We start from the raw sequence: 20,569 nt of genomic DNA, 5'->3' as shown, positions 1-20,569 counted from the left end.
GTAGGGTTTGGGCCTAGTTTTGCAGCTCCTTGTAAATTTGCTGTTTCTTTGCATGCAGCTGCTAATGTAAACTGTTTTTTTTTTGTAAACTGTTTTGTAATTGTTTAATAAAATAAAAAGGAAATAGAGATAATTGGGTCATTTTCAGGTTGTCTAGTGGGTGTAACAGGAGCAGAGTTCAGACCTCAGCCATTTTATAATCAGTTTATAACCATTACAACCAATGGTTATAATCATTTATAACCATTTATAATCATTTCGACAAAGAGATGGAGAGTAACATACCTACATTTGGTGATGATACAAAGCTCAGTGAGAAGGAGAAGGACATAGAGACTGCATAGAAGTACAAACAAGTTATAATGACTAAGTTGGAAGGTGGCTGATGGAGTATCAAGTGGGGAAATATGAAGTTTTCACACTGGTTTTAAGAATTTAGAAAAGAATATTTTTTAAAAGATGTTAAACTTTCGAGGGAAGCTCAAAATCTGTGGAGAAGGACCCAGAGTTAACATTACTTCGGAACATGTAAATGTTAAACTGATAAATGTTGATGTTCAGAGAGGCTGAGTTAGAATGTAAGCAATTAGAGAAGCCAAGTGGGTCTATGGGTCTTTAGTACAAGGGACTGGTGTACACAAAAGACGTTTTGCTACAGTTATACACGGGGCTTTATTAAGATTACACTTGTGTACAGTGTGTTCTTCCTATCTAAGGAACAATATGCAAAACGCAAAGGTTCACACAATTGGTTCTAGAGGCAAGATAGTTCTCCTATGAGATCACCCCTCCTTTCTGACAATGCAGGGTAGGGCCACCTGCAGATGGTCCCCACAGTTTTCCTGCATTCTGTCACTCTACCTATTGCTATTAGGTTGTTCTCGTTCTCTGTCATGTCTTCAAGCCCTGCATTCAGTCAAGATCCTGTTCCTTCTGTAATCTTGACATTCTTGTTGCATTCTGATTTTAATCATTCTTGCTGCCTTGACTTCAAATAATAATAATTGCATCAACTAACCTGTCGCTTAAATATTTCCCAATCTTTCAACCAATTCCTTTTGCAGGTTAAATTTGATGGATACACCCCTCCTATTTATACAACTGAAACAGCAGGAGATGACCGCTCTACTGGGTAAGGGCTCAACTGGGTACTTGTGTTTCATTTCTGTTTGGCATTAACTGTGTTGGGTATGTGTAGACTGGCAGAGGTGTCTTGACTCAGCTGGCCAGCTTCCAATCACCAGCAGTCACAAAACAGAGCAGCCACAAGGTCAGAACCAAACTAACCATCTAACTGTTAAAATTCAGAGGGCATGCACTACACACTAACACACACACTAACACGAACACACACACAGTAACACACACACACTAACACTAACACACACAAATTCTCTCTCATACACTCACACATGTACGCCCCACACTCAGATCCACACACACCCTCTCACAGACTGATACCCATACACTCCCACACTCTCTCACAGGCACTCACCAACCACCCACACCCCCAACACACACACACCTGCGTGCACATACACTTACACACACACGCACATACGTTTGTGGGGTGAATTTGTACTTGCAGAATTACATTTTATTTTTCTCAAAGACTGCATGAATCCATGTAAGATTCTGTAAATTTTTTTTTTAGAAATACAACCGGTCTGAACATCAGGACACAGACAGACTTTAACCTTACACCGTCAATGCTTTATCTGAGCTGACATGGCACATATTGTTAAAGTTCACTCTAGGGGATGTAACTTTAAAAAACTTCTAGGATTTACATATGAAAGAACTGAAACTAACCTGGTCATTCTAAAAGATGAGAGATTTAACAAACAATCCAGCTCTTTTTCAATGTATCATCTCAGTTGTATCACACTAAATTTTTGCTGTAAATTCTGTGTCCTACGATCTTATTCTCCACAACCACCTGACGAAGGAGCAGCGCTCAAAGAACTCGTGCTTCCAAATAATCCTGTTGGACTATAACCTGGTGTTGTGTGATTTTTAACTTTGTACACCCCAGTCCAACACCAGCACCTCCAAATCAGGTTCAATTAAGGCATTAAAAAGGGGCATGAGGTGGTTATTTAAATAGGGGCAAGGTGCAGGGTTACAGGAAAAATCAGGAAACTGGCGCTGTGTAAATGCCCAGAAAGTCAGTGTAGACACAATGGGCCAAGTGGCCTCCTTCTGCACCATAGCACTCCATGAATCACAGGCCTCCAGTCTGACAAACATACCTTTACTATTACCCTCTGCTTCCTACCATCAAGTCAATTGTGCATCCAATTTACCTGCTGTCCCTGGTTTCCATGCAATGTAACCTTCCAGAGCAGCCTACCATGTGGAACCTTATCAAAGGCTTCACTGAAATCCATATAGACTACATTTACTGCCCTGCCCTCATCAAATGTCCTGGACACTTCATCAAAAATACCTAACAAATCTATGAAGCATGACAGCCATGCTGACAACTCCTGATCAAACCCTGTTTTTTCAAATGCATGTACATCTCATCCCTAAAAATCGTCTCAAGTAACTTACCTACCACAGATGTCAGGCATATTGGTCAACAGTTCCCTGATTTTTCTTTGCATCCCTTCTTGAATCAGGGAACAACATTTGCCCACAGGATGGGCAGTACGGTGGCTCAATGGTTAGCGCTGCTGCCTCTCAGCACTCAGGTTCGATTCCAGCCTCAGGTGACTGTCTGTGTGGAGTTTGCATATTGTCCCTGTGCCAGTGTGGGTTTCCTCTCACAATCCAAAGATGTGCAGGTTGGGTGAATTGGCAATGCAAAATTGCCCCTAATGTTCAGGGATGTGTAGGTTAGGTGCGTTAGCCAGGGGTAAATACAGTGTAATGTTATCACTTTCTACTCTGTAACCTGAAACCGAAGGATATAATGCTTTGGTTACCTTTGGGCATGCCAGGGGCTGATAATACAACCTCCCAATATGGATTCATGACCCATGACGAAGTTCCATCCCCTCTGCACAGCACAGTAACATATTCTCCACATACCAAATTGGCTTTGCCTCACTCTCTTTTCCAGGTTGGCCGAAAGGAAAAAGTCTGAGACCGGAGATGCAGGTCTGGATGCTCCTGAGCTTGAGGAATCATTACCCCTGTGAGTTGCACAAAGTGTTTTCCTCTTGAATCTTTTCAGACGATAAGCATATGCTGCCTTGACTCAACTGATGCTTTTACTTGTTCGAGCAAGGTATTTTTACAAGGATTCTCCCGACATCGTTCTGTAACATCAGGCATCATCTGCAGAATTGATTTATCAGTTTATTCTGAAATGCATCTGTGGTGGGTGGGACTGAGCTGGATCTCCTTAATTCCAAACTAATTGATATACTGAGGGGTTTTTTGTCACTATTTTATAACCAACAATCTGGAGATATTTAGAATGAACACTTACACATGCCGTGGGCAGCACAGTGGCTCAGTGGTTAGCGCTGCTGTCTCACAGTGCCTGAGACCCGGGTTCAATTCCCGACTCAGGCGACTGGCTGTGTGGAGTTTGCACGTTCTCCCCGTGTCTGCGTGGGTTTCCTCCGGGTGCTCCGGTTTCCTCCCACAATCCAAAGATGTGCGGGTCAGGTGAATTGGCCATGCTAAATTGCCCGTAGTGTTAGGTAAGGGGTAAATGTAGGGGTATGGGTGGGTTGCGCTTCGGTGGGTCGGTGTGGACTTGTTGGGCCGAAGGGCCTGTTTCCACACTGTAAGTAATCTAATCTAATCTTACACACATAATGCTTTCTGCCACAATTCATCAATCATTTCTGGGTAAATAATCTATATGCTTATATATTTGCAAAGATATTCACAGCACTGTTTCATAGACACAGCAAGACCAAAAGTTTCATATTCAGACAGTTGCTGTTCAAAGTCACTTACGTCATCAATTGCAGAGGTGTACAGTTACATCAAAAATAACAATGAAGTAGTGAACAGTAAGCCAGACTAATTTACTGTGCTTTGTTGGAAAATGGATAGATATGATTGGCTCCGCGACAGCTCCTGGTTCTTAGCGACAAGAGTGCTAGAACAGAATCTGCTGTACACTTGCACAGCAAAGTCTGATGTTGGAGTGTGGAGGGAACTTTTATTCTCTATGTAATTTGTGCTGCTGCAGTTGTGGGGGCGTTTCTTGGGACAAGAACATGAAGGCAATGCAACCTGACGGAGAATCTTAAATTGGATGTCATCCTAATTCTTAGCCCAGTCTGGATTTTTCAGCAAGTATTATCCAATTGAAGAATCACAGCTTATGGTGAAACAATGTGTTCTGAGTTTTGCAAACCATGGGCCAGTCATCTATTGTGTGGCAAACCACCTGCTCCCTCCTTCACGATCCCGACAGTTTGGGAATAGTTTGTTCCATGTCCAAGTCACAGATACCACCAGCTTGGCTGGCTTCCTGGCCGGTGCAGACAGACACAGACGCCTGTTGCAGAAGGGTTTGACTGTTACCATAGCGACTTCTTCTCTTGGGACTGTGGGGTTTACAAACAAATGATTTAGGTTTGAATGCAGGAAGTTAATCAATAAGTTCACCAATCACACAAAACTTGGTACAATAGTAAACAGTGAGGAGGATAGACTTGGACTACAAGAGAATATAGACAGACTGGTTATATGGGCTGATCAGTGGCAAATGGAAATCAATGTAAGTTGTTCTGCTATGATGTGACAGTTGTGTTCCTCTGCTATACCCGTTCAGCAGTAAGTTCACATTGTGAAAACGGTGGCACAGTGGCTCAGTGGTTAGCACTGCAGCCTCACAGCACCAGGGTCCCAGGTTCGATTCCAGCCTCGAATGACTGTCTGTGTGGAGTTTGCACATTCTCCCCATGTCTGTGTAGGTTTCCTCTGGTTGCTCCGGTTTCCTCCCACAAAGATGTGCAGATCAGGTGAATTGGCCATGCTAAGTTGCCCACAGTGTTGGGTGCATTAGTCAGAGGGGAATGGGTCTGGGTGGGTTACTCTTCAGAGGGTTGGTGTGGACTGGTTGGGCCGAAGGGCCTGTTTCCACACTGTAGGGAGTCTGCAAAGAAAATCCACAATTCATCAATCATGTTATCATCAATTGCCACTGACAAAACACGTGTTATAGCAGACTGACCTGAATGGATAAACGTAAGGTGATACACTTGGGCAGGACAAACAAGACAAGGTAATCCATGATGAATGGTAGGGCCTTGGGAAGCACTGAGGATCAGAGAGGCCTTGGTGTGAGTGGAAGCCAGTCCCTTAAGGTAATCAGGACGTGGAGATAAAGTGTTAAGAAGGCATAGAGGATACTAGCCTTTATTCCCCATTGGAATAGAGTTTAAGAACGGTGAAGTGATGCTGGAATTGTATAAAATATTGGTTAGACCGCTGCCAGATATTGTGTGCAGTTCTGGAATCCACATTATAGCAGGGGTGTGATCACATTGGAGAGAGTACCAAGGGAAATTTAATAGGGTGTCGCCCAGGCTGGAGTGTATCAGTAATGAAGGGAGATTGGACAAATTAAGGCTGTTGTCCTTGGAGCAGATGAGACTTAAAGAGGACCTGACTGAGATTTTTAAAATTGAGGGCCATAGGTAGGGTAGAGAGGAAGGTATTTCTCTACTGTTTTCACTGCTCACATTGTGGTCTTCTCTACATTGGAGATATAAGATACAGAACTGGAACAGCTTTGTTGAACACTACATTCTGTCTGCAAAAATGACTGAGCTTTTGGTTGCCTATGACTTCAACACACCGGAATGTTCTCTGGCCAACGGCTGTGTCTCAGGCTTGCTGCAGTGCTCCACTGAAGTTCAGGGCAAGCTGGAAGAAAATTATCTGAAGGCTTCAGGAATCAATATTGAGCGCACACATACACACAGACATATGCTCAGGCACTCTCAGTCTCACGTGCACACACACGCACACTCAGTCATACAGGGTCACTCACTCTCTCACACACACACACACACACACACACACACACACACACCTCTCACACTCACACTCTTGCACTCACTTTCTTGTGCACATACTCAGTCTCATGCATGCACTCACTCATAGACACAAACCTCTCACATTCTTACACACAGACACGTACTCTCACTCAGTCACACACTCACACTCATTCACAGTCTTACACACAGACACACTCAGTCACACACACTCTCACTCTCTCTGTCGCTCACACATACTCTCACGCTCATGCACCTCTCTCTCCCTGTGACACGCACACACACACGCACACACTTTCTGAAACCTTCACACCTTTACTCACTCGCTCACATGCAAGCTCAGATTTTGTTCCTGCTTTCTCTTGATAGAGGGATCAGCGACCAGGACACGGATATTTAAGACAAGGGACAGCAGGTTTAGAGGAGATGTGAGAAAGAAACGTTTTTCACCCAGAGAGTGCTAGTGAGCTAGTGCTAGAGAGTGCCACTGCCTATAGGGTGGGGGAAGCTGAAACCTTCATAACTTTGAAGAAACCTCAAGCTGTGTATTTGTGATGCCAATTCTATGAGCCAAGTGCTGAAAAATGGGATTAGAATAGCTAAGTGGCTGTTGTTGACCAGCACAGACACAAAGAGCCTTTTTCTGTACTGTAGATCTCTATGGCTTCTCTAACTCTATGCTGTCCCCTGGGTCTGTGAGCTGGGACCTGACACTAATATGCAGAGAATGGTGTGTCCTGAAATTTGCAAATTGTTACTTCACAAATGGACATTTTGCAAAACTGTCTGCCTGCAACACAGTGCCCAGTTACAGACCTATCAAAAATATTTAACTCAATGTTTCAGAAATCCATATGGAAGGACTGGCATGAGGGGAAAAGGGAGTCTTTGCTGCTACGGACCAAACCTCGCAATGAATCCCATTATTACACGGTAAGAGGACAGAGGACTTCACTTGTTTCTAATCGGGAAACTTGCGTGTCACTTAAATCCATAATATTGTCATTTTTATAATATCAATAGGACCTGATCAAATAGTATTGTATGTGAAGGTAACATCAGAAACAAAGCAGTGACAACTAGTCAGTCCTGGTCAATCGACACTGAGTAAAAACTGTAGTATGCGAGAAGATAACATCAGAAACAAAACAATAATAACTGGAAATAAAAACACTGAAGGTCCATGTTGACATATACGAGATAAGTGGGATCAATACATCTCAGTTGCACATGTTTTCTTATTCTGCTTATATTGTCAGATTCTAGATCTATTTTATAAATCAGAAGTCACACAACACTAGGTTCATTTGAAATTTCACAAGCTTTCAGAGTTCAGCATCATCGTCAGGTGCAGTGAGACAGCAGGGCACACCGATAGAGTTTATAGGCAGAGAGATCAAACGATCATACAACTGGTGGGAGAGGAGGGTCGGATAATACGTCTCTGCAGGTGACCAAGAGTATTAGATGGTGTGTGAAGTGTTTATAAAGTCAACGTTAGTACTGTGCTGTTATGACAATCAGGCAGAGCAACGGGAATGTAAAAATGTGGTGTCTGAGGTCCAACACTGAATTGTCTGAGTTTTAACCAGGCTGGTTTTATTCTGAAAGCTGGAATTTATAAGATGCCACATTGACTGACTGGGATGACAAATTGTGTGTTTTTTGAATAAAATAGAATACATCTGAAAATAGGCAAAAGTGAGAACTGCAGATGCTGGAAACCAGAGTTTAGATCAGAGTGGTGCTGGAAAAGCACAACGGGTCAGGCAGCATCTGAGGAGCAGGAAAATCGACGTTTCGGGCAAAAGCCCTTCATCAGGAATGGAGGCAGGGAGCCTCCAGGGTGGAGAGATAAATGGGGAAATGAAGGGGTGGGAGGGGGCGGAAAGTGGGGGAGCTGGGGAGAAAGTAGCAAAGAGTACAATAGGGTTGGAAGTGATAGGTCAGAGAGTAGGGTGGAGTGGATAGATGGGAAGGGAAATTGGCAGGTAGGACAGGTCATGGGAACGGTGCTGAACTGGAAGGTTGGAACTGGGGTAAGGTGGGGGAGGAGAAATGAGGAAGCTGGTGAAGTGCGCATTGATGCCCTGGGATTGAAGCGTTCCGAGGCGGAAGGTGAGGCGTTCTTCCTCCAGGCGTCGGGTGGTGAGGGAGCGGCGATGGAGGAGGCCCAGGACCTGCATGTTCTTGGCAGAGTGGGAGGGAGAGTTGAAATGTTGGGCCACGGTGCGATGGGGTTGATTGGTGCGGGGGTCCCGGAGATGTTCGCTCAAGCGCTCTGCTAGGAAGCGTCCAGTCTCCCCAGTGTAGAGGAGACCGCATCGGGAGCAACGGATACAATAAATAACAATGGTGGATGTGCAGGTGAAACTTTGATGAATCTGAAAATAGACAAACATCTTGGATGAAATGATTCACTGTGTGTGTATACGTGTGTGTGTGTGTGTGTATATACATGTGTGTGTGTGTGTACGTATATGTGTGTGTTTAAAACAGAGTGAGAGAATGTGAGTATGATATTCGCCAGTCAGGAATGTTCCCTCCCAGTTGGGGAACACTTCAGTGGTCAAGGGCATTCAGCCTCCAATTTCTGGTTAAACATCTTCCAAGGCAGACTCTGAGATAAGCAACAATGCAGCATTAGTGAGCAGAGACTGATAGCCAAGTTTTATACCCATGAAAACAGCCTCAACAGTGATCTTGGGTTCATGTCACACTACAGGTGATCTCACCACACCATCTGTATCCTTCCTTTCCTGTTTTGATCGTATCATCTTGATAAATTGGTATAATCTCTCTATCTTCATTAATTTGGACAGTTTTGAAGTACTTATTACACTCTGTTACACACATTCTCTCACACACATGTACATGTACATGTGCACACATTCTCTCTAACACAAACACACTCGCACACACTCTCACTCCCTCACACATATATACACTATGACACACACAAATTCTCTCTAACACACACAGACATACTCTCTTTCACTCACACACACAAATCTAAGGGGCGAGTAATTTCAGCCAAGATATTTGTTTATTTGTGGATGCATTCTATTTTTGTTCAAAAACACACACAATTTGTAGTCATAGTTAGTAAATGTGTCATTTTTTTTAGATTAGATTAGACTTACAGTGTGGAAACAGGCCCTTCGGCCCAACAAGTCCACACCGACCCGCCGAAGCGCAACCCACCCATACCCCTACATTTACCCCTTACCTAACACTACGGGCAATTTTAGCTTGGCCAATTCACCTGACCCGCACATCTTTGGACTGTGGGAGGAAACCGGAGCACCCGGAGGAAACCCACGCAGACACGGGGAGAACGTGCAAACTCCACACAGTCAGTCGCCTGAGTCGGGAATTGAACCCGGGTCTACAGGCGCTGTGAGGCAGCAGTGCTAACCACTGTGCCACCGTGCCGCCCACTTATAAATTCATCTTATAAATTCCAGCTTACGGAATACAACCAGCCTGATTCCAGGTTTAAACTCAGTGTCAGACCTCAGATGTCAGCTTTTGTATATTCCTATTACTCAGCGTGATTGTCATAACAGCACAGTACTGACATTAACTTTATAAACACTTTACATACCGTCTGACACTCTGCATCACCTGCAGAGATGTATTATCTGACACTCCAGTCACAAGTGGGCGGCATTGTGGGCGGCACGGTGGCACAGTGGTTAGCACTGCTGTCTCACAGCGCCTGAGACCCGGGTTCAATTCCCGACTCAGGCGACTGACTGTGTGGAGTTTGCACGTTCTCCCCGTGTCTGCGTGGGTTTCCTCCGAGTGCTCCGGTTTCCTCCCACAGTCCAAAGATGTGCGGGTCAGGTGAATTGGCCAAGCTAAATTGCCCGTAGTGTTAGGTAAGGGGTAAATGTAGGGGTATGGGTGGGTTGTGCTTTGGCAGGTCGGTGTGGACTTGTTGGGCCGAAGGGCCTGTTTCCACACTGTAAGTAATCTAATCTAAAAAAAAACTACCCTTGATCTCTCTGCCTATAAACTCTGAATGTGCCCTGCTCTCTCACTGCACCTGACAAAGGGACAGCACTCCGAACGCTTGTGTGATTTCAAATGAACCTGTTGGACTATTACCTGGTGTTGAGTGACTTCTGACTTTGTCCACCCCAGTCCAACACCGGCACATCCACATTGTGTTTATGGAACGGGGGATAGGCAAATCCAGGCTTGTAACAGAGTCTGAAGGGATCTGGCTTCAGTCTCATTTCGGCAGCTATGAAGTGATTAACGAGAAATGGTAGTGTGTCACTGGATACGTAATCCAGAACCCCAGGTTAATGTTCTGTGCAGACCACGGCAGCAGCACGGGTGAATCTCAGAAATGGCTATCAGTGCTGCCCACACCCTATTCGAAGATGAACACATTGCTGCAGACATTTGGGCTCTTCACCGCATCACCACTTGGTTATTCGGCTGCTGTTTTTTAGCTCACTGAGCACAGTCGCTGTCATCTCGTCACATATTTTGGCAATATTTTCACTCACTCTGATAACTGGCTAAATCCTCAATACAATGTTCACAGTGGTAGACTGATCAGACCCATGCTGCTAATTACTTCAGAAATTAGATCGATACTTTCGGTAATTAGATCGAGCCTCTCAGATATGAGATGGATCCGATTGGCAATTCGATCTATCGCCTCAGAGATTAGATGCAATACTTTGGTAATTCGATTGATCCTGTCAGATTATGGATTACTCCTTCCTGCGATTAGATCGATCCTCTCAGAAATTAGATCAATTGTAAATAATTATATAGATTCTCAGATCCTATACTGACCATTTCAGGGATTAAGTTGAACCTCTCAAAGGATAGCTCAGTCCTGTTAGCTATTGGGTTAGTCCTTTCGGATATTGGATTGGCCGCTCCCTTTGGGCAGTTCATTCCTGTGTGCAGTAAGCAATCCGAGCATATCCTTGACTGAATCCTGAGCCAGGCATTTAATGGAAGACTGCCTCCTGGTGGCTTGCCTGGGGCCCTCTTGCCTCGGACTGAGCCTCCAGACTGAAAATGACCCAATCATGGTTAAAATAAGTCGTGTGCCAAGCTCTTACCACACAACACTCTCCACATTTCTCCTCCTCCGCCTCTATAAGTCCCCCACTTCATACTAATCCACCAATCCCGCACGTCACATTGATAGTCCTCACAAATTTGAACTTCCATCATGTGGAAATTCTCTTGCTAGGCCTCCAGGAACATAGTCTGCTTAGGGGGCTGTTGTACTGCACTTGCTGTTTCAAAAGGGCTTACTGTGTTGGTGACGCTATCACAATCCATTGGATGAAGACCCTCTCTTTCCTGCACCTGCATTGACTCTTCTGCTTTAGGACACAGTGATAGTTTGAGCTGAGAGAAGCCTAAATGTAGGCATAGACTGCTTGGGTCAAATGTCCTGCCCTGTGATTAGCTTCAAAATGCTGTTAATTGGTCACATTCTGGAACAGTTCTGAGCCAGGTTCCCAAAATCCAGGGAGAGTATTCCTCTCCATGAGGCTGAGACTGAATTTGCCCTAAGTGCATACAGTTCAAAATGAAACCCAGCACCTTTTGTGAGTGGATTAAGGCACCCCAAGATATCAGTCAGCTGGGATCTCCCTCTCTTCTCTACTGTATGGAAGTTCCCTATCGTTTCTCTTCATTCTATCAAAGGATGTTGGTAAGACCATTATTTTACCCATCCCTAATACTTCGTGAATTTAGTGTCTCGCTGGACCATTCAGAGGGCAATTAAGAGGCATACGCATTGTTGTAGGTTTGGAGTCACGTCTAGGTCAGACTAGTCAGATTTTCTTCCCCAAAGGACATGAATGAATCAGATAGGTTTCTCTAATTGACGATAATTTCACAGTCACCAGTACTGAAGTTTATAACTTCAGATAGATTCATTGAACTTGAACCAAATTGAACTGAATTTGATGGGAACTGGAGCAACAGGTCAGGATGTGATGAAAAGCTGGATGTTAATAGGATGAACAAGCACGGCCAGTTTAATGTACAAGGTGGGACGACAAAACATGTTCTAAGTAAACCAGGAGGGACAAAAAGCAAGAAGATATGGAAGGAGAGGATAGAGTGCCCAGCTAAATTAGAGTTCTTTACATAAATGCATGGAGTGTAAGGAGCAAATTAAATGAGTGAGAGACACCGATTCAAATTCAAAACTATGATATAGTAGCTATTACAGTGGGCGGCACAGTGGTTAGCACTGCTGCCTCACAGCGCCAGGGACCCGGGTTCAATTCCTGCCTCAGGTGACTCTGTGTGTGGAATTTGCACATTCTCCCCGTGTCTGCGTGGATTTCCTCCCACAGTCCAAAAACGTGCAGGTTAGGTGAATTGGCCATGCTAAATTATCTGTAGTGTTAGGTGAAGGGGTAAATGTAGGAGAATGGGTCTGGGTAGGTTACGTTTCAGCGGGTCGGTGTGGACTTGTTGGGCCGAAGGGCCTGTTTCCACACTGTAAGTAATCTAATCTAATCTACAGAGACATGGCTGCAGGATGATCAAAACTGGGAACTAAACATACCAGGTTATAAGGTTTATAGGATATAGTAAATGGCAGAGGGAGCACAGGAGCATTATTGATGAGGAACAACATGATGAGGGGGATGTATTGAGGGGAGATCACCCAGTGTAGACCTGAGGAACCGTAAAGGAACTAAAACCACAATAGGCTACCTGATAGCAGCTTAGAACTGCTGGCTTGTATAAATGCTACAATTAGGCCATTAAATAGTAAATGCTGAGTAGTATTGACGGGGGATTTTAATCTTAACATAGACTGGGAGAGAGCACATGCCAGAAAGGTTGTGATTTTCTAGAGTGTGTCCAGGATAGTATCCTACAGCAATATGGCTTGGGAGCAATAAGAAGACAAGCAATATTGTATCCAATAATGAGCAATGAGTCTGATTTAATGAGCAACCTAGTTGTTCATCAGCATTTGTCAAATTGTGATCATAACATGATCAAGTTTCATATAGAATCAATCTAAACATCAGGTCATAGACAGAGAACACAGGGGGCTAACACCTTCAACATATTGTCCAGCTATCACAATTGTTAGCAGCTAACCCGAGAATGCAACTTTAAAAAGAAGGGTTTTGTGATTTACACATGAAAGAAGTGAAACTATCACTGTATTCTAATAGATGAAAGGCTTAACAGACAATCAATTTTTCAATGTATAATTTCAGTTACATCACACTGCAAATTTTTGCTATAAATTCTGTGTTACGATCGAGCCCTCCACTATCTCCTGATGAAGGAGCGTCGCTCCGAAAGCTAGTGTGCTTCCAATTAAACCTGTTGGACTATAACCTGGTGTTGTGTGATTTTTAAGATTCATATAGCTTTTGTAAAAGGCAAGCAAAGATCAGATTTTAGATTTAAGTAGGGCTGACTTTAACATGATGAGGCAGAGACTGTCTACAGTAAGCTGAGAATTTTATCATACGAGGAGCGGCTGAGGATCCAGGGATTGTATTCATTGGAGTTTAGAAGATTAAGGGGAGACTTAATAGAAACTTACAAGATAATACATGGCTTGGAAAGGGTGGGCGCCAGGAAATTTTTTCTGTTAGGCGAGGAGACTAGGACCCGTGGACACAGCCTTAAAATTAGAGGGGGTCAATTCAGAACAGAAATGCGGAGACATTTCTTCAGCCAGCGAGTGGTGGGCCTGTGGAATTCATTGCCACAGGGTGCAGTGGAGGCCGGGACGCTAAATGTCTTCAAGGCAGTGATTGATAGATTCTTGATGTCATGAGGAATTAAGGGCTATGGGGAGAATGCAGGTAAGTGGAGTTGAAATGCCCATCAGCCATGATTGAATGGCGGAGTGGACTCAATGGGCCGAATGGCCTTACTTCCACTCCGATGTCTTATGGTCTTATGGTCTAATCTCTGCCAGTACATAAAACAATTTAGGTGCAGTGGAGGGTGTTCAAGAAACATTTAATGCTATAGAATGAAAAGCTCCACCTCACACAAAGAAACGACCATGGACAAATAAAGAGGTAAGGGACAGCACAAAATGAAAAGCAAAGCTTATCAAAATGCAAAGGACCAAACAGATCCCACAGAATAGGACAGATACAAAAATGAACAAAGGGGTTTGTAAGAGCAGCTAAAAAGGACTATAAACGGAAACTTACAGCAAACAGTAACAAGAATATAATTTATTAAGGGAAAGCAGGTGGTTAAGAATACTATTGGCCCACTGAAGGCTGAGAGAGGGGATATTGTCAATGACCTGCTGCCTCACAGCATCAGGGTCCCGGGTTCAAATCCAGCCTCGGGTGATTGTCCGTGTGGAGTTTGCACATTCTCCCCCTGTCTGTGTGGGTTTCCTCCGGGTGCTCCAGTTTCCTTCCACAGTCCAAAGGTGTGCAGGTCAGGTGAATTGGCCATCCCAAATTGCACATAGTGTTAGGTGCATTAGCCAGAGGGAAATGGGTCTGGGTGTGTTACTCTTCGGAGGGTCGGTGTGGACTTGCCTAACATTACGGGCAATGCCCGAAACGTCGATTCTCCTGCTCCTTTGATGCTGCCTGACCTGCTGCGCTTTTCCAGCAACACATTTTTAAGCTCTGATCTCCAGCATCTGTAATCCTCACTTTCTCCTGCGGCAGATGGATTTTAATATAAACAACTGTGAGGTTATTCATTTCAGATTGTAAAAGGATAGATCAGGGTATTTTTTTGTTAGAAGGTTTAATACAGTGGAAACCCAATGAGATTTGGGAGTTTAGGTGTTCTTTAAGATGTCCCACACAGGTGCAGAAAATGTCGCGAAGGCTAAAAATGTAAAGCCTTCAAATGTAAAAGATTGAAGCATAGAGACACAGCCGTTATGCTACAGCTATACCAAATTCCTGATGAAGGGCTTTTGTCCGAAACGTCAATTTTCCTGCTCTTTGGATGCTGCCTGACCTGCTGTGCTTTTCCAGCACCACACTCTCAACTCTAATCTCTAGCATCTGCAGTACTCACGTTTGCCTACAATTATACAAAACCCTAGTTAGACCTGACTTAGAGCACTTATGTTTACACGGATGATACTTCAACTTCAGGGCTAAGTTATGAGGGGAAATTAGGCAAATTAAGTCTTTATCCTCCAAAATTACAAAGGTTAAAGGATGATATAATTGATGTCTTCAGGATATTAACAGAAATCTCGGGTCGATAAAGATAAACTATTTCTGCTGGTTAGAAGTTCTAGAACGGGGGCACGGTTTAAGAATTAGGGCTGGGCCATTCAGGAGAGATCTTAGAAAGCACTTCCACATGCAAAGAATAGTGGAAGTTTGGAATTCTCCTCCTCAAATGGCAGTCGATACTAATTCAATTGTTAAGTTTAAATCTGAGGCAAATTTTGTTATGCAAGGGTATCAAGGGGTCTGGGATCAAGGAAAGGATATGGAGTCAGGCCACAGGTCTGCCATGTTCTTACGGAATAGCAGAGCAGGCTCAAGGGGCTAATTGGCCTCTTTTCCTGTGCTCCAGTGATGGGATTTGAACCTGAGTTTCTAGATTATTAATCCAGTGACATTACTATTACATCACCATGTTCTCCAGTGTAATTTGAAGTACTAACTTCTTTCACTTGAACTCAGAAGACTACCAATGTTCCCCAGAAGAAACCACAGTAGTAAAAAGGCCACTGTTGCAAATACTCATTGCATGAGTCTTTTTTGAAAACCATTTTTTAACTGGGAATGAATTGAATACTTTTCAAAACCCAACAACACCATTACTTATCTGATTAAGTTCCTCACAGTCACTAGCAGTGCTTTACAGGTTTCTTCATCTGTCTGTCTGACATTATTAAAGAACCTAAAACAAAATATCAATCAATCCTCTCAATTTATTAACTAGTGATGCAGTTACTCATAGAAACACGCATTGGAGCTCAGCGATGACTTGCTCGTTTTCTCTCTCCATGGTATTTCTACATGGTATACCGTGCTGAGGGATTGGCTAATTGGGTAACATGAATAGGCTGGAATCCATTCAATTAATGTACATCCACTCTCAGCACCAAGCTGAGAGATACATCCAAACACAAAAGCCTAGAGTGCACCTTCAAGCTAAATACCAGGCCCAAGGAAGTTAGGCTATCCCAGCAGTGCACCATCAGTCTAATCAGATTGTGTGAAATATCATCGAGCAGTCTGGGATTGAGATTCTCTCAGGAAGGCCACTCACTTTGAAAGAAGGAGATTTATTCATTCAGAAGCTCAGCATGACTCTGGGGATACAGCCCTGTGCCTGGGAAGTGCAACATCACAGGAATAACTTGCTTCAGGACCACACGTATGAGCAGTGCTTAGGAAGGGAGTTGCAGGCTTACAAGAGAATGCATGAATAAACATGCGGTAATGATTAGAAAGGGAGCTGGAAGGTTACGAGGAATACAAATCCATGTATTTCCTGACACACATTCAGGGTGATATTTGGTTTCTGTTGCAGCTTTAAGAGGAACTCAGATAACTCTGTCACTGAGAAAAATGGCAAGCAGGTACTGGAGTTTCTTGTCATCCGATATCCAGGTGAAGAATGGACCACACCCACGGTATGTTTTATTCTGTTGTACAAAGTCCAAGGAAAGTTATCACTAGGCATGACGACAGTCAGTCCAAAAGCTGTGTCTCTAATATCAATGTTTCACTCCCTTTCAACATTATAAACAGCAATGTTCTTATTTCCTAATGACATTTCCCATGTCATTCTGATTTTAGCCTCTCCTCATCACTGCACACTGATCTTCACAGTTCAAAAGTTTTGCTCCAAGCCTCTGTGAGGACCATGTTACAAATTTGTGAACTGGGACCTCACAATAGCTTACCCTTGTACACCCAAATTGTGATTTGTCAGCCAAATGCAATATTTATATTTTTACGTTTCTTCCTCACACCCAGTTCAGATCAGCGAAATTCACACTCACACCTTTAAAAATACTGCAACCATGCGCCAATTCACATCAAACTTCCAAAATGTGCTTAAGTCAATGGATTGTAATAATATCTGTCAGAGACAATGCAGAGAAACAGTTTAACAACAAACAAGTGCAGTAACAGTACTCCAGTGGCAATGCAATGTAATAATGCATTTTGCTGACAGCACATCAACAACTCAAGTTTAAAGTCTGGTTGAAGATTTGTAGCTCGGGTGTCCGTTGTTGTGGTTCTGTTCGCCGAGCTGGAAGTTTTTGCTGCAAACGTTTCGTTCCCTGGCTAGGGAACATCATCAGTGCTATTGGAGCCTCCTGTGAAGCGCTGCTTTGATGTTTCTTCCGGTATTTATAGTGGTTTGTTCTTGCCACTAAGAACAAACCACTATAAACACCGGAAGAAACATCAAAGCAGCGCTTCACAGGAGGCTCCAATAGCACTGATGATGTTCCCTAGCCAGGGAACGAAACGTTTGCAGCAAAAACTTCCAGCTCGGCGAACAGAACCACAACAACAACTCAAGTATTGGAGTGGTCAACGTTTGGATTATCAAAGGTGAATTAGGACTGACAGGCTGGTGATGAGCTGCCTGTAGGCTAAGAAACTCAGAGTGATGTTTCTGCGAGGTGTGGTGATCATTAAAAGTCTATTTTCTAATTGACACCTAACCACACTTAACCTATGTCTGTAACTTAACCAATCCCCTGTACTTACTCAATGCCCTGTGGTTACCCTACCCTGTAACCTGTACTTAACCTGTATCCCTCTACTTCCCCTGCACCCTGTACCCTGTACTTGAATTGAATTGATTTAGCATTACTGTAACATGTTAAAAATCACATAAATACCAGGTTATAGTCCAACGGGTTCATTTGGAAGCACTAGTTTTCAGAGCACTGCTCCTTCATCAGGTGGTTGTGGAGTGTAAGATCGTAAGACACAGAATTTATAGCAAAAGTTTACAGTGTGGTGTAACTGAAATTATATATTGAAAAAGACCTGGATTGTTTGTTAAGTCTCTTATCTTTTAGAATGACCATATTAATTTCAGTTCTTTCATATATAAATCAAAAAACTTTTTAAAAACTTGTTTTAAAAGTTACCTAATATAAGTTATTAAGTTTGCTATTAATTCTGTGTCTCGCAATCTTATTCTCCACAAACACCTGCGAAAGCTAGTGCTTCCAAATAAACCTGTTGGACCATAACCTGGTGTTGTGTGATTTTTAATTTTGTACACCCCAGTCCAACACCAGCGTCTTCACATCACAATTATTATAACATGTACTCAATAACTACAGTGAAGAGTTTATAAATTGTCACTTACAGAGCCATCTTAGGTACAAAGGTACTAAAGTATAATCCTTAGGTACAGAATAGAGAAATGACAAAAAGATGGTTATACTACAGCTACACACAATATCATCCTAGGTCAGAAACACAAGAAGCAAAGTTAAAAAGACAAACAGCACAGTCTCTCTTCAAAGGATCTCTGCAGCAGACCAAAGCATGGTTGGACCTCTGGCTGCCATCATGTTCCACATTAGGCCGCTGGTCACGGGCACCCCTCCCCTAGACATTTGGTCACCGACTGCTGATTGCTGGCATCCCCACTCTAGCTGTTGGCATCCCTGGTCACTAGCATCCCTGCTTCAGGCCCCTGGTCACTGGCATCCCAGTTCTAGCCACTGGTCACTGGCGATCCCGTTTCAGGCAGCCGGTTACTAGTGTCCCTATTCCAGCCACTGCTTCTGAGGCCAGGGTCAAATGTCTGAGGCCAGGAAAAGGGAGAGAAGGGAGGAGAGTGGGAAAATAAAAAGACAAATAAGAGAGCAGAGAAGCTATATATGCAAGCCCAGCTCTGACTTTTTCGGTACATTCCCATGTGGTCCTGTGCCCTACATCCTCACTGGGCTCTACACACACTCTGCACCTTGCACCCACCCTACATCTTGCAGTCACTTGTTTTAAATCCCTCAACTTCAGCTTCAGTCTTTTTCCTCTCTCAATGATGTTCTCTGGCTTTGCAATCCTCTGAAATCTACCCATTCCTTGGCGTGAGATCTCCTTTCATCTCTCACTATCTTTCCATTCTGGGTTTTCACCTCTAAATCCCTCTTGAAGAACTAACTCTTTCTTGTTGTTATAATGTAGGAAATGTAGCAATCAGTATGTTCTTAGAAAGGAGTCACTCCACCCGAAACATTAACTTTGATTTCTTCCCCCAGATATTGCCAGACCCGCTGAGCTTTCCCAGCAATTTCTGTTTTTGTTTCTGATTTACAGCATCCAGAGTTCTTTGGGCTATTAACTTGCACCCAAGGTTTGACTGAGAGACAGTGAGTCAGATAAGAGAGACAGAGAAAGACGTTAGAAAGATAGAAGGGCCTATGCCCGAAACGTCGATTCTCCTGCTCCTCGGATGCTGCCTGGCCTGCTGTGTTTTTCCAGCACCACATTTTTCAACTCTGGTCTCCAGCATCTGCAGTCCTCACTTTCTCTCAGATAGAGAGACCAATCAAGATCAGAGGTGAGGGAGAGAGTGTGTGAGAAAGAAATTGAACACCACAGGAAGTTATAGTGGGTATGACAGAGAGTGGGAGAGAGAGAGAGACAGCAGGAGAGACAAGCAAAAAGTAAATCTGCTGGAAAGCTTGCTGATTTGGACTTTCAAGATTGGCAATGCTGTCTCCTTGGGTGAGCAAATGGAGGGTTACTGCTGATGAACAAAGTCTGACAGCCTGTAAGGAGGGAAAAGGGTGAGCCTGGGGAAGATGCAACTCAAGGTCTTTCAACAAAATCTCTCTTGTTTTCTTCCTTTCCCTTCAGGGAATCCTGGAACCTGGAGAGATGTTCCCAAGAAACATGAGGGTCATCTTAAACCAAAAGATACTGGGCATGTTTCGGAAACTGCAAAAGAAGGCCCTAGAGGTTGGAGCTAAGTCCTGTGCTCATTGCTTTGTCAAGTCATGTCCAACTACTGGTGTTCACAGTGCCAATATTAACTAGCAGTCACACCTTATTACAGCCTTGAACCCAATAGGCACACTTTTCTTTGCAATTAGTTGAGGCTTGACAGGCCGTTCCCAGTCCAAGGCTAATGCTAAGACACTGTGGACCTGAGTATTGCTGAATACGTTAGATTCACTACAGGCCCTTCAGCCCAACAAGTCCATTCCAACCCTCTGGCCCACCCAGACCCATTCCCCTATACTTACTCCTGACTAATCGCTACGGGAAATTTAGCATGGCCAATTCACCTGGACTACACATAGAACATAGAACATAGAAGGATACAGCGCAGTACAGGCCCTTCGGCCCTCGATGTTGCGCCGACCGAATCCTACCTAACCTATACTAGCCCAATAACTTCCAAATGCCTATCCAATGCCCGCTTAAATGACCATAAAGAAGGAGAGTTCACCACTGATACGGGCAGGGCATTCCATGAACTCACAACCCGCTGTGTGAAGAATCTACCCCTAACATCTGTCCTATACCTACCACCCCTTAATTTAAAGCTATGTCCCCTAGTAACACCTGACTCCATTAGCGGTAAAAGGTTCTTAGTATCTACCCTATCTAAACCCCTAATCATCT

General features: G+C 43.7%; 1 protein-coding gene across 1 annotated transcript in view; it reads left to right on the top strand.

Annotated features, from left to right (window-relative positions):
* The window catches only part of trpm2 (transient receptor potential cation channel, subfamily M, member 2), a 136,105-nt gene extending 116,127 nt beyond the window's left edge, over positions 1 to 19,978 (top strand). The window contains 4 exon segments of the mRNA XM_060828173.1: positions 4,647 to 4,690; positions 6,819 to 6,905; positions 16,488 to 16,590; positions 19,799 to 19,978. Of these exon segments, the coding sequence (XP_060684156.1) occupies positions 4,647 to 4,690; positions 6,819 to 6,905; positions 16,488 to 16,590; positions 19,799 to 19,978 (414 nt within the window).
* Positions 19,979 to 20,569: the final 591 nt, after the last annotated feature.

The sequence above is a fragment of the Hemiscyllium ocellatum genome, chromosome 7, assembly GCF_020745735.1.
Source record: "Hemiscyllium ocellatum isolate sHemOce1 chromosome 7, sHemOce1.pat.X.cur, whole genome shotgun sequence".
Taxonomy (NCBI): domain Eukaryota; kingdom Metazoa; phylum Chordata; class Chondrichthyes; order Orectolobiformes; family Hemiscylliidae; genus Hemiscyllium; species Hemiscyllium ocellatum.
This window is presented reverse-complemented; position numbering and strand designations above follow the sequence as displayed.